The sequence below is a fragment of the Glycine soja genome, chromosome 6 (assembly GCF_004193775.1).
Source record: "Glycine soja cultivar W05 chromosome 6, ASM419377v2, whole genome shotgun sequence".
In the NCBI taxonomy this organism is placed as follows: Eukaryota; Viridiplantae; Streptophyta; class Magnoliopsida; order Fabales; family Fabaceae; genus Glycine; species Glycine soja.
Window position 1 is genome coordinate 32134768 of NC_041007.1, and position 11784 is coordinate 32146551.

An 11784-nucleotide genomic window follows, 5' to 3' on the forward strand; every position below is an offset into this window, starting at 1 on the left:
CAGTCGGCCTTGATCTATCATTCGTTGCAACAATTCCTCCACTGCTAAAGCTCGCCGGGATGCAACAAACAAGAATCCTCTTCATGCCCACCGTGGGGCATTACACCTCCCCTTTGTAGGGCCTTATAGATAAACCTCCTAGGGGTCGCCACGTTCTTTAAAGGCTTAAACCTGCGCGGCCTATCTGACACAACGGCATTAACCGCTCCCCCTCCATGATTGGCAAGAATGATCAGTTAATGCCATTGAAAGGAGAGAAATTTAAAGGTCCACACCCTTTATAATACGAATGATCGGTGGAAATTTATTTTATTTTTGATTAGGCGAGAAAATGACTTAAATAAATTACTAAAGCACGTCAAAAGGGGGTAGGGAAAGTAAATAAAATAAAAATAAAAGCACGCGAAACAAATGAGGACCACTAAGGGTACATAGAATGAATTGAAAAGTTCGATTTCGGGAACTTACCGGTTGAAGACCGAAGAACGACGAAGAACGAACAAAGAACAGTTGAAAATCTTCGCGAAATCACCCACGGAAACGTCACGGAAGCGTTACGAAAGCGTCTCGGCTTGGATTTTCTTTACGAAAACAATTTTTCTCACTAATTTTAAGTGATTCTCAGATGCCAGGAGGGTTGAACATTTTTGTTCTTCCCTCCTCCCCCTATTTATAGGAAAATGAGGAAGGAGCTTGCCACCCAGCTCGCCCAGGCAAGCTCAGCTAGCCTAGGCAAGCTAGGTTTCTTCCTCTAGAAGGCACCGCCTTCTGGAGAACTTCCTAGAAGGCCCAAGTGGTCCTGGTTGCTATTTGCACCCCCCTATTTACTAAATACACCCCTTGCCTTTTTTTGCTGATTCTTTTTCCATAACGTTACGAAAATTTACGAATTATGTAACGATACTTGTTTTCTTTCCGTAATGTTACGGAACCTTATGGATTACATAATCATCCCCTTTTTTGCCTTCTGGAATGTTACGGAACTTTACGAATTGCGCACTAACACTTCCTTTTAAATTTCGGCATGTCATGGAACTTCACAGATTGTGCTACAATGCTTTCTTTTGACTTCCGACATGTCTCAGAACTTCACGAATTGCCTAACGATGGGTGCCAAGTACCTTGAAGTGGTCAAACGAGGGTCGCATCCCAACAACGGATGGTCCCCGGACGAAATTAGGGTATGACGGTCGTCATATGTAACGTGTCCACTTTTCTTGGGGGAAATGGTTGTAAATTTGGATACATCACCCGTCATGTGCTTGGAACATCCACTGTCTATGTACCACTTCTTCCTTACAGAGTTTTCTTTGTTCTTCTCATCAGATTTTGTCATGAGACACAAGTGGACTTGGTCTTCATCATGATCTTGGAAAAACCTGTTCCTGAAAATACTTTTGAAAGACAAAAAATCTAAAGAGGCCATTAATCTTGAAGTGATTAAACTTTCTACAAGAAACCTGCTCTGATACCACTTGTTGGATCAAGTGGCCTCTGAATAATTATGAAGGGGGGGTTGAATTAATTATTCCTAAACCTTTATTAATTAAAAAATTACTCTTCTAAGGCTTTTACTATGTTGTTAAGAGAATAAGGAGTAGAAGAGAAACTTAACCAAAAGTAAAAGCGGAAATTAAAATGCACAATGGAAAGTAAAAGAGTAGGGAAGAAGGAGACAAACACACAAGAGTTTTTATACTGGTTTGGCAACAACTCGTGCCTACATCCAGTCCCCAAGCAACCTGCGGTCCTTGAGATTTCTTTCAACCTTGTAAAAATCCTTTTACAAGCAAAGATCCACAAGGGATGTACCCTCCCTTGTTCTCTTTGAACCTAGTGGATGTACCCTCCACTAGAACTGATCCACAAGAGATGTACCCTCTCTTGTTCTCAATCAACAACCCAAGTAGATGTACCCTCTACTTGTACCACAAAGGATGTACCCTCCAATGTGTTAAGACAAAGATCTCAGGTGATTAAACCTTTGATACTTTGTGAATGGGGATACAAAAGAATTTTCAGGCGGGTAGTCCTTTGAAAACTTTTGTATAAGGGAAAGGGAAGAATCAAAAGAATTCTTAGACTGTGTCGTTTTGAATTCTTTGACAAGGGAGAAGGGAGACACAAAAGAATTCAAGCGGTTAGTCCTTTGTTCTTTTGGAAAAGGAAGAAGAGATACACAAAAAGAATTCAGGCGGTTAGTCCTTGGCGAATTCTTTTTGGCAAAGGGAGAAGAGATGAAAAAAATGAATAGCACAAGTTTTCAAGGTTTAGAAAAACCAGAAAACTTTGGAAAGCTTTTGGCACAAAGAAGAAGAAGTTCAAAGAGATTCAAAGGTTGTAAAGGATTGTATTGTAAAGGTTGTTCAAGATACTTGAAATGCAAAACAAAGTGTTGCTTTTATAGACTCTTCATGTCTGGTCAAGATAACCATTAGAAGAGTTATGACTTTTAGAAAAACTTAAAACCAATTTGAAAAAAGTCAAAAAACCAATTGAAGAGTTACATCTTTTGAATTGTTATGAAACTATTACTGGTAATCGATTACCAAATCAGTGTAATCGATTACACAAAGCTTTTATGTGAAAGGATGTGACTCTTCACATTTGAATTTGAATTTCAACGTTCAAAGGTACTGGTAATCGATTACCAAAACATTGTAATCGATTACAATAATCTGGTAATCGATTACCAGAGAGTAAAAAGTCTTTGGTAAACATGTTTTGAGAAAAATCCATGTGCTACTCAGTTTTTGAAAAAACCTTTTCATACTTATCTTGATTAAGTCTTCTCTTGATTCTTGAATCTTGAGTCTTGAATCTTAATCTTGATTCTTGGAAGCTTGATCCTTGAATCTTGATTCTTGAAATCAACTTTCCTCTTGAATCTTGAAGTGTTCTTCAACTTTCCTCTTGAATCTTGAAGTGTTCTTGATTCTTTCTTGAACTTCTTGAACTCATTCTTTGAGCTTTTTGTCATCACCTTTGTCATCATCTTTGTTATCATCAAAACATCTTTGAATCAATCTTGATTCATCATGAAACTTTGCTTCTACAATTTCCTACAAAATATTAGCCGCAAAATTTTTTGCGACATTATAATTGGCAGAAACCAAATATCTATAAAGGTTTTACCTGTAAAATGGAATTCGTATGAAAATTAGGAGGAAGCCAATTTTCTGTGATTTTTTGTGAAAATTCCACAGCTAATAAGCAAAATTCTAATAGTGTTATACACATCATCCTCTTACTTACAATGTACCCTTTAATTTGTTTGTTTCTAACCCACAAATATGAGATTTATTCTTCAACACTCTTTCCTTCAATCCCTAGCCTAAGCAGTCGAGCTTCTTTTATTTAGTATCTAGATTTGTACCTACTTCATGTTTTAAGTTTCAGAGCTCTCATATCTATTTTTGTTTTTTGAAACTATTTTTTAAGCTTCACTTTCTTTTTATTTGTTTCTTTTGATCATGAGCCTTCTTTTGCTCGTATCTTTTTCTCTATTATGCACTTCAAGTTTTATCTTAGATATTTTTGAACCCTTGTTTAGAAGTGAAGAAGAGAGTATGTGTTAGGCTTTGAACTCGTGATCATCTTACTTTTACACCCTTTAGTTTCCTTAACCCACCAATATGCAACTTATTATTATCCAACATAACTCTTAAATATGACTACATTAATCATTATTTTTGGAGAGTTAAGCTACATAAACATAATAAATGGAAACATTTCTCGATGCAATGGATAACTCCAATCTTGCTTGCACAATGGTCCATCGAATCAAATTAGTCAAAGGTGTGCTTGCCTTTGACTAAACCAAATAATTGAATTGAACAATATTATTATGAAAATTATCCAATAGCTATGTGTGTGTGTGTGACAACAAAAATCAAAACCAATAGATTCTCTCTCTTTTTTTTATTAGGCCTTTTAAATGCCTTTTTATAGATATGTTCAATTTGATATTGTGTCGTATATTTTGGATACGAATTTACTTGAATCTCGTGTTTGGTTTCATTTTCATTAATTAATTTACGTAAAGTGAAAAGATTAGATGAAGAGCGGGATCTTGTCCATGGGTTTCATGGGAAATATATATATATATATACATCATTTTCATGCTGCAATGGGAAGTTGGGTTTGAACACCCCAGACTTCTGTATGGACTTTTTCTTTTAAAATTAATTTGTATTTTTAAATTTTTATTTTAATTTAAATTATTAAAATAATATAAATATTATATTATATAAATATATTTTTTAATTAATTTTAAAAATAATTTTTTTATTAAAATAAATTTTTTAATAAGAAAATAATATTATTAAATAAAATTACTTATCTTGATTTATTTAATTTATATAAGACATTTTGTAGGTGGACATTTTTTTTGAATCCAAATTTTGTCTAATAATATATTTACTTTAGTAAAAAAATTAAAAATTTGATATTATTATGTTAGTAAATATAATTTATATATTTATGTCATTATATTTTTTTTGAAAAAATAATAATACTTTTTGTTTAACAATTTATTTATAGAAAAACATTATACTATATTATAAATAAAATATTTAAACAATTACATTTACATAAGGAAAAATTTAAGATAAAGACATGTTGGAACAATTGTTTCTGCTATGATCATGTTATGGACAAATTCCACATTTCTTTTGTTTCCCTATTAATTTTTAATAACAAAAAATTATTTTAATAATATTAAAAAATTTAATTTTTTTAATAAAAAAATTTATTTTAATAATATTAAAAGTTTTAATCTTTTTGCTAAAGCAAATATATTATTAAACAAAATTCAGATTAAAAAAAATATTTACCTACAAAATGTCTTATATAAATTAAATAATACAAGATAAGTAATTATATTTAATAATATTATTTTCTTATTAAAAATTATTTTAATAAAAAAGTATTTTTGAAATCAATTAAAAATATTTATATAACAGAATATTTATATTATTTTAATAATTTAAATTAAAATAAAAATTTAAACATAGGGGTTCCAATATAGCATGAAAATGGTGTATGCTGATCAATTTTCTAAAAACATGTGTAGTTTAAGAAAAGATAGGAGAGAGGTATAGTTTGAGAAAAAAAAATCCAATAAACTATAATAATAATGCAATGCAATGCATGAAGGTAAACCAGCTGTCATCTATCCCAATTATGCTGTAAATTTTATTTTATTTTTCAAATACATTGCAAGAAAAAAATTGAAAATAATTTTTTTAATTATTTTCCCGTAAGCTCCCCCTATTTTTAAGGAACGACTAAAAAATTAATTTGAAAAAAAATAAAAAAATCAGCTATAACTATATTTAAGCTAAAAAATACTTAAATATAAAAGATTAAACAAACGGGTGCAAACTATAATGTACTAATTCACATTATATAAAAAATGGGTATAGACACTGAATTAACTGTACTAGAACTACCACAAGTCCTCTGTCTTGAAGGGACTCTGTTGTTTCTAAAGGGTTTAAGGCCTTTTCAATACTAGTAAGCTCTCCACCACATACCAAATCATTTTTACAGTGAAGGTTTCTTTGCTCTGAAGACACCCCACAAGTAGTACTTTTCTTGAAATCCTGCAGAAGTAATCCAACACAATTTTGTTTTACAAACAATAAATTTGATATGTGCCATTGAAAAAAGTAGTATAAATATAAATGCGACTCACTTCGGCATTGAATAGGGAGTAATATAGAAGGAAAAATTAGAAGCTCAGCATTTTCAACCTCTGTTCTTAAGGAAAGGTCAAAGTACATCATGTCCTCTACCAGCTTGTGAAAGGCCCTCTCAACTCTGTAAAAGCATGACATATTTATAACTGAATTAAAGAGAGAGGAATCAGATAATGTTAGTTTGTCCGAAAAATCACCTTTCACTATCAGGAAAAAAATAAAGAGCAATGCTATCCATATTTGGTCCACATTTCATGAAAGACTTTGGCCACACCGCAGTTCTTGGGCGCAAGTCTGGGCAAAGCACATCAGGGAAAAATCTTGTCTCCTCCAGAACTTTGGGGCTTGCTAAAGTGGACACATGGGCCAGAAGACCAATGACAGTACCAAAACTTGGGTCGGAGATGCGCAAACTTCCCCTATTGGCCAGAAAATTCAACTTTAGACAATGCTTCATCATAGCAGCTAGAAAATTCATCAGCTTCTGAAAGGGTGGAAAAAAAATTTCTTACCTCCAGACTGGATCAGCAATAGGGTATGGAACAGTAGCATTTAAAGACTCACTAGTATTAGCTTCATCTTTTGGATCTGGTTGAAACTCTTTCTCAAACTTATTTTCTTTTTCAGCGTTGTTAATGCATTGAGACAACCCATGATGAGACAAACTGTGATTATCAGATAACAGCACCATTGTTTTAGCTATAATATTTTGTGGCTCTTGCTTGTTTTTTACACTCTCTATGCAGCTTTTTGGCTCTATTCTGGCTTGGGATGCATCATTTCCTGAATTTAGAGAGATGTTTTTTCCAGATGGGAGAAGAGTACAACTATCATGAAAAGATGTCACCTTTGCTTCGCAATCCTCACAAAACCAAGTAACATCATCCGTAAAAATCACAGGTCCATCTAAACAATACCTGAAAGAGGAGAATTGAGTTGTATAATGTCAATATGCATTTAAGAATACGAAACTATAACTGCATACGAAGCAAAAGTTTCTGGTTTAGAAAATGCTGGGTGGAAAGTTGAATAACATACTAAAATCACTAGGCTTCTGATGCTGAAAAGGAAGTTCATGGTATTAATACATTTGTATTGTGCATCAACTCGGTGGTATTTAAAGGATGATTTTCTATAATTTACAGAATGTATATTAAATAAATTTTTCTAATAAAAACTGCAATCAACAGATCTAAATCATATTTAAGATACGTATTACTTTATTTTAGAATACAAACAAATATTCCGCCCACCTTCTATACTAAGAGTAACTTGAAATAATGTCCATATGGCAATAAAAATACATGCATATGCAGCTAATTGTGGTGAAGAAAACCTGCTAAAATCATAATTTCACAAGCAGTTTTACTGAAGTCAAATCATTCCTGTCTTATATATGGTAGGAAAATAATTAAAAGCAAAGATAGAAATCTATGTGCATGACACAGGTTCAGGTACAAATACCAGGCCCGTCTATCATTTCGACGTTCATTGGATTCAGCAAATAAAATTGGGAATACTCCCACCTTACTATTAGTATTAATGGAAATTTAAAGAATATCCCTCTGGCACATTAGAAGAGGCAGCATCTGATTGATGAAATATTGCTAAAAGTACATTAAAGCAAGTAGACAAAGAGTAAAGACAAATACCTATGACGTGCATATACCTGACACTTGTTGCAAAACACAAGTGTCTCTGGAAACCCTGCATTGCCACACTGAAGACAAACAGCTACCTGCAACAACAATTGTACAGAGTTTTACTTCAGTGATTCAAATTTTATAAGAGCAGATGAATAACTCAAAAGAAACTCATACTCTTCCACAGAACACCGTAACAGACATATGTGAGCGAAAACTAGTAGGTTTTTTATGTAACAAAAAGATTTTTTTTTTCAAAATGTGGATATAAGTCATAAAACTTGCTACATATAGTGCATCAATATTCTTGCTAAAGAATGCGATAAAAAGATTTGTGTTAGATGTTGCAAATCATTAACAATTCTTTCCTCTGATCAATTCAAGTTCTTGTCATTTTATTGAGACAAGACACTACCCAAAAAAATAAAATGGTTATTCAATCAACAATTATTAACTAGTAGAATTGTAGATTTGTTCAATTGACAAGTCTAAATTAATCATCAAGGGTAGGTTAAGCAGAATCATACCTGTTATGCTAATAGTAATACAGATAATTTAGTTCACTAACACCAAACAATAAAATTATAGCCAAATTTGTACAGAAAACTTCTTAAGCAGCCCCTATATTGTTTGTTAGTTTCACAGAAAATTAACAAATGAGAAACACCTGAGACAGCTGAGTTGTCCCTGACTGATGGGTGAGAATCTCTATCCTTTGTTCAGCTTTAGAACATTCATCTGTAGTTGGGGTGTTAGTACTGGAACCTGAAGGGGAATTGAACTCCGCTACAATTGATGGCAGCAGCTGATTGTTTTTCTCATCAGTACAACTTTGGTTCTCACAATCTGCTGTGTCTTTTGATAATTGGGATTCTGTTCCAATATGTATAGCATGTTCTTTGTGTTCTGATACAGGTGTCTGTGAAGCTAAAATGCGTTGAGACTGTAGCTTGAAACTTGATTTACCTATTTTGAGACCCCTAATATTCTGCTTGAAACCATGACCCTGTGCGCCACTATTATCCCTAGGTTTCACTTCAGGTCCTTTAGCTGGAATTTCACAAGTCAGCCCCATACCTTTCTTCAGGTAATTCTTGTGCTTCAAAATACTAGCTTCTGAACTCATATTCTTTTGTGGGTGACCATTTTTCCCAGATATATGAACTGTCTTAGGTAGAACTACTAAATTCTTTTGAGAATTTGGAATCTGTACGTTTGAAGTTTTTAGTCTCTGTATTTCCTCATATAGTTTCAACATTCTTTGATGACTATTTTCTTGGTTATGCATTTCCAATGTTTTGCAATAGGGTAGATGAACCTCACAAATTTTACAGTATCCCACTTTTGGTTGTCTTAGTGCTCTTGCTGCAGAATCAGAACTCACATCTTCTGGTTGGGTGTAAATATTAGAATCTGCAGGGGCATGTGGATGATCATTTGTTTCTACAGTAGGATTTTGAATCTTATGATATTCTTTGCCTTCCAATAATTGTGCCTGTGAGTCTAAGATTTGCTGATATACAAGCTTGAAACTAGACCCCACCACAGGTGATGGTGCCATTATATCATATGTCACAGCTGGCCATGGAGAATCAATATAATGTTTAGATGATTCCATGGGTCTTCTTAACCCATCATTTGTCTTCATATATTTATTACCTGTTTTGCCTCCACCAATCTTATGAGGAACTTGGTCATGGTAGTTAAACTGCCTCTGAAAGGAAACCTCTAAACGATCTATCATTCCAGTCATTTCTATTTTGAAACCTCCTAATCTAATAAGCATTTGAACATGAAGCAGTTCATAAATTGATATGGCTACAGCATTCATGTGAGATTAAGGGAGGGATTGGAAAAGAGATGCAAAAACATTCTTAGGCCTCCATTGGTTTAGAAACAAAACGGAACACACTAGTCTCACTACCACCAGGAATTGCTTGCAATCAGCATCAACCCATTGAACCATTTGAGTAATCCAATAACTCAAAACCAGACTAAATCAGTCAAACCATATTGAATCCTCAACCTAATCCCGTTTTTGAAAAACATTCAGGTTTAATAAGAAAAAGGACAGCATATTATCACTATCATCATAATTAGAGTCCCAACACAAATACTGACACTTCCAAAACTACTTACAAAAACAGATGACAGGCTGACATGCCATTCAGATTTTGCGATATTTCAAACGAACCTAACAACACAAAGAGACAAATTCAAAATGTTGCAAATAGAACAGTTGCTACCAACCTGAAACTCTTAATGAGTTCCACCATACCCACCCATGTAATCCTTTTCCTTTAAACAAAGCGGAGTAAGGGTTAAGAAGGGCCACCTTTACAAGGACAGGAACAATCAACACATGTGCAGACCTCCTTAGTCAAGTTTTTTTTTTTAAATAATTAAAGTATTCAACCACCATTATTTATCTCATACTCTCAAAAAACAAGTGCTAAAGTGCTACTGCTATGCCCACCCAGCCCAAGATGAGATAAATCTTCAAACCCGCCTTGCATCTTAGCAGTGCTGTCAATTGCAGAATGCAAAAAATGGCAGAAAGCTAAATAATGCACTATATATCATAGCAGCGCATTAGCGGACAGAGTCGCAATAATGGATCTAAGGATTTCCCCAATGCAATAGCACTATAGTTCCACTATAACTGCTATTTAACAACAGTGCATCTTAGCAACATTAGCCTGATACAAAAATCTACAATTTTGTCAATATCCACAGACACACAAATTACACATAATATATCACAAAGCACACTGCTAATTCTACAAATATATCAAATTGATGTCCATTCTATAGTTGCAAAATAACAACAGGATTTTAACAAAATAAAAATCTCAAGAAGCAGAAGAAAGAAAAACAAAAAGTTCTACTATCACTTATACTACTCCATGATTATTTATGCGTTATTTAATGACCATCCATGCTCCTTCTGATTAAAAAGAAAAGAAAAAAACCACAAGAATCCATTAAAACAAAGAGTAATCATCATCATATATTCACTTCTTTCGTCACATTTTCACATCATTTCTCTTCCTATAATTCATTTGTCACATCTATTTCTCCTTCTCTTCCTGTGTTCTTCCATTCAATATCTCACTCCCCTCAACCCATATACCCCAAGAACTAAGCATTTTGCTAAAACAAATTAAAAGAACAAAAAAAAAAAGATTCTAAAAAATTATCGTATCACACAGGAAACAAACACCCGATTAATTACGTCCAAACTACACATTCAAAAAATAATGACAAAAGGCGGGGGGGGGGGGGGGAAGAGAAAGAAAGCTAACCATTGAATCAAATCAGTTTAGACGCCGAGAAAATTGGAGAAGGTGCAAAATCAGAGGCAAGAACAGCGAGTATGAAGGAAGGAATGGATGCAGAATTGGGTGTTTTTTTAGGCGCCAAAATTCGCAGAAAAGAAAATGGGAAGTGAAAACGAAAGGTGAAGTAACTCGGCCAAAAAAACAACTTATCATCATGTTTTGTTATTTTATTAAAACAATAAAGTGTGAGAAATAAAAAAATTTAAAATGTAAGGATACCGAAAACCAAATAGTTTAAAATGTATTTTTGTTTCTTTTTTCTTGTGTTTTTAGTTTTTTATTTTTTAATTGAAATATTTAGTTTTTCAATTTTAAAAAATTAATAATTTGCATTCTTGTGGCGAATTTCAAATGTCGATTTATATATTATGCAAACGATGATGGACACTTGTTTGTTTATTATTCACGTGACAAATATTTTTTTTTTAAAATTATTTAATTGTTAACAAGTTTAATCTAATCTATTCAAATAATATAAAATTTGTAAACACCTTCTTTGGTATGGAATCCATGTGCCAATTAGATGTCAAGTTTCACGGTGCAAAGTATATGTGTCAAATATATAGAAGTCCGTATGACACGTTTCATGAAGTGATGCTTAGTAGAGATTTGGTTAAGTTACAAATCCTATATATTATATATTAATACATTAATTACATTAAGTAACATAAATAATTTACATTAATTTATGGAAATTAATTATCATTTTTAATGAAATTATATTAATTAATAATATAAAATTTGTGAATACCTTCTTAGGTATCGCATCCACGTGGCGATTAGAGAGTAACTCTCATGGTCCAGAGTATACGTGTCGACTATACAGAGGTAGGTCTGTATGACACATTTCGTGATGTGATGATTAGTAAAGATTTGATTCGGTTACCAACCATATATTAATCTAATCTAATTTATCTAATAATATAAAATTTGTGAATACCTTCTTAGGTATGGTATCGACATGGCGATCGAAAAGAAACTCTCACACTTTGGATTATACCTGTCGATTATACAGAGGTCCCTATGACACGTATCGTGATGTGATGCTTCATAAAGATTTTGGTTTGGTTACGAACCGTGTATATTATATATTAATTC

The 11784-nt window shown here is 33.0% G+C and overlaps 1 protein-coding gene across 1 annotated transcript; it reads right to left on the reverse strand.

Annotated features, from left to right (window-relative positions):
* Positions 1-5379: 5379 nt before the first annotated feature.
* Positions 5380-10587, reverse strand: LOC114416789. The gene is made up of 6 exons (XM_028381798.1): positions 8013-10587; positions 7355-7440; positions 6215-6619; positions 5900-6121; positions 5699-5823; positions 5380-5606 (listed from the first exon to the last, which is right to left on the reverse strand). The coding sequence occupies exons 1-6, from the start codon at positions 9174-9176 to the stop codon at positions 5548-5550; spliced, it is 2061 nt and encodes a 686-aa protein (XP_028237599.1). The 5' UTR covers positions 9177-10587; the 3' UTR covers positions 5380-5547.
* Between the last annotated feature and the right edge of the window lie 1197 nt (positions 10588-11784).

Excerpts from the sequence above, each read along its gene's own strand:
- LOC114416789 (XM_028381798.1), bottom strand. The coding sequence starts at position 9,176 with ATGAATGCTGTAGCCATATCAATTTATGAACTGCTTCATGTTCAAATG. Across the intron at positions 6,620-7,354 it reads CAGGTATATGCACGTCATAG|GTATTGTTTAGATGGACCTG; the intron begins GTATTTGTCTTT and ends CTCCTCTTTCAG. Across the intron at positions 5,607-5,698 it reads ACTCCCTATTCAATGCCGAA|GATTTCAAGAAAAGTACTAC; the intron begins GTGAGTCGCATT and ends TTACTTCTGCAG.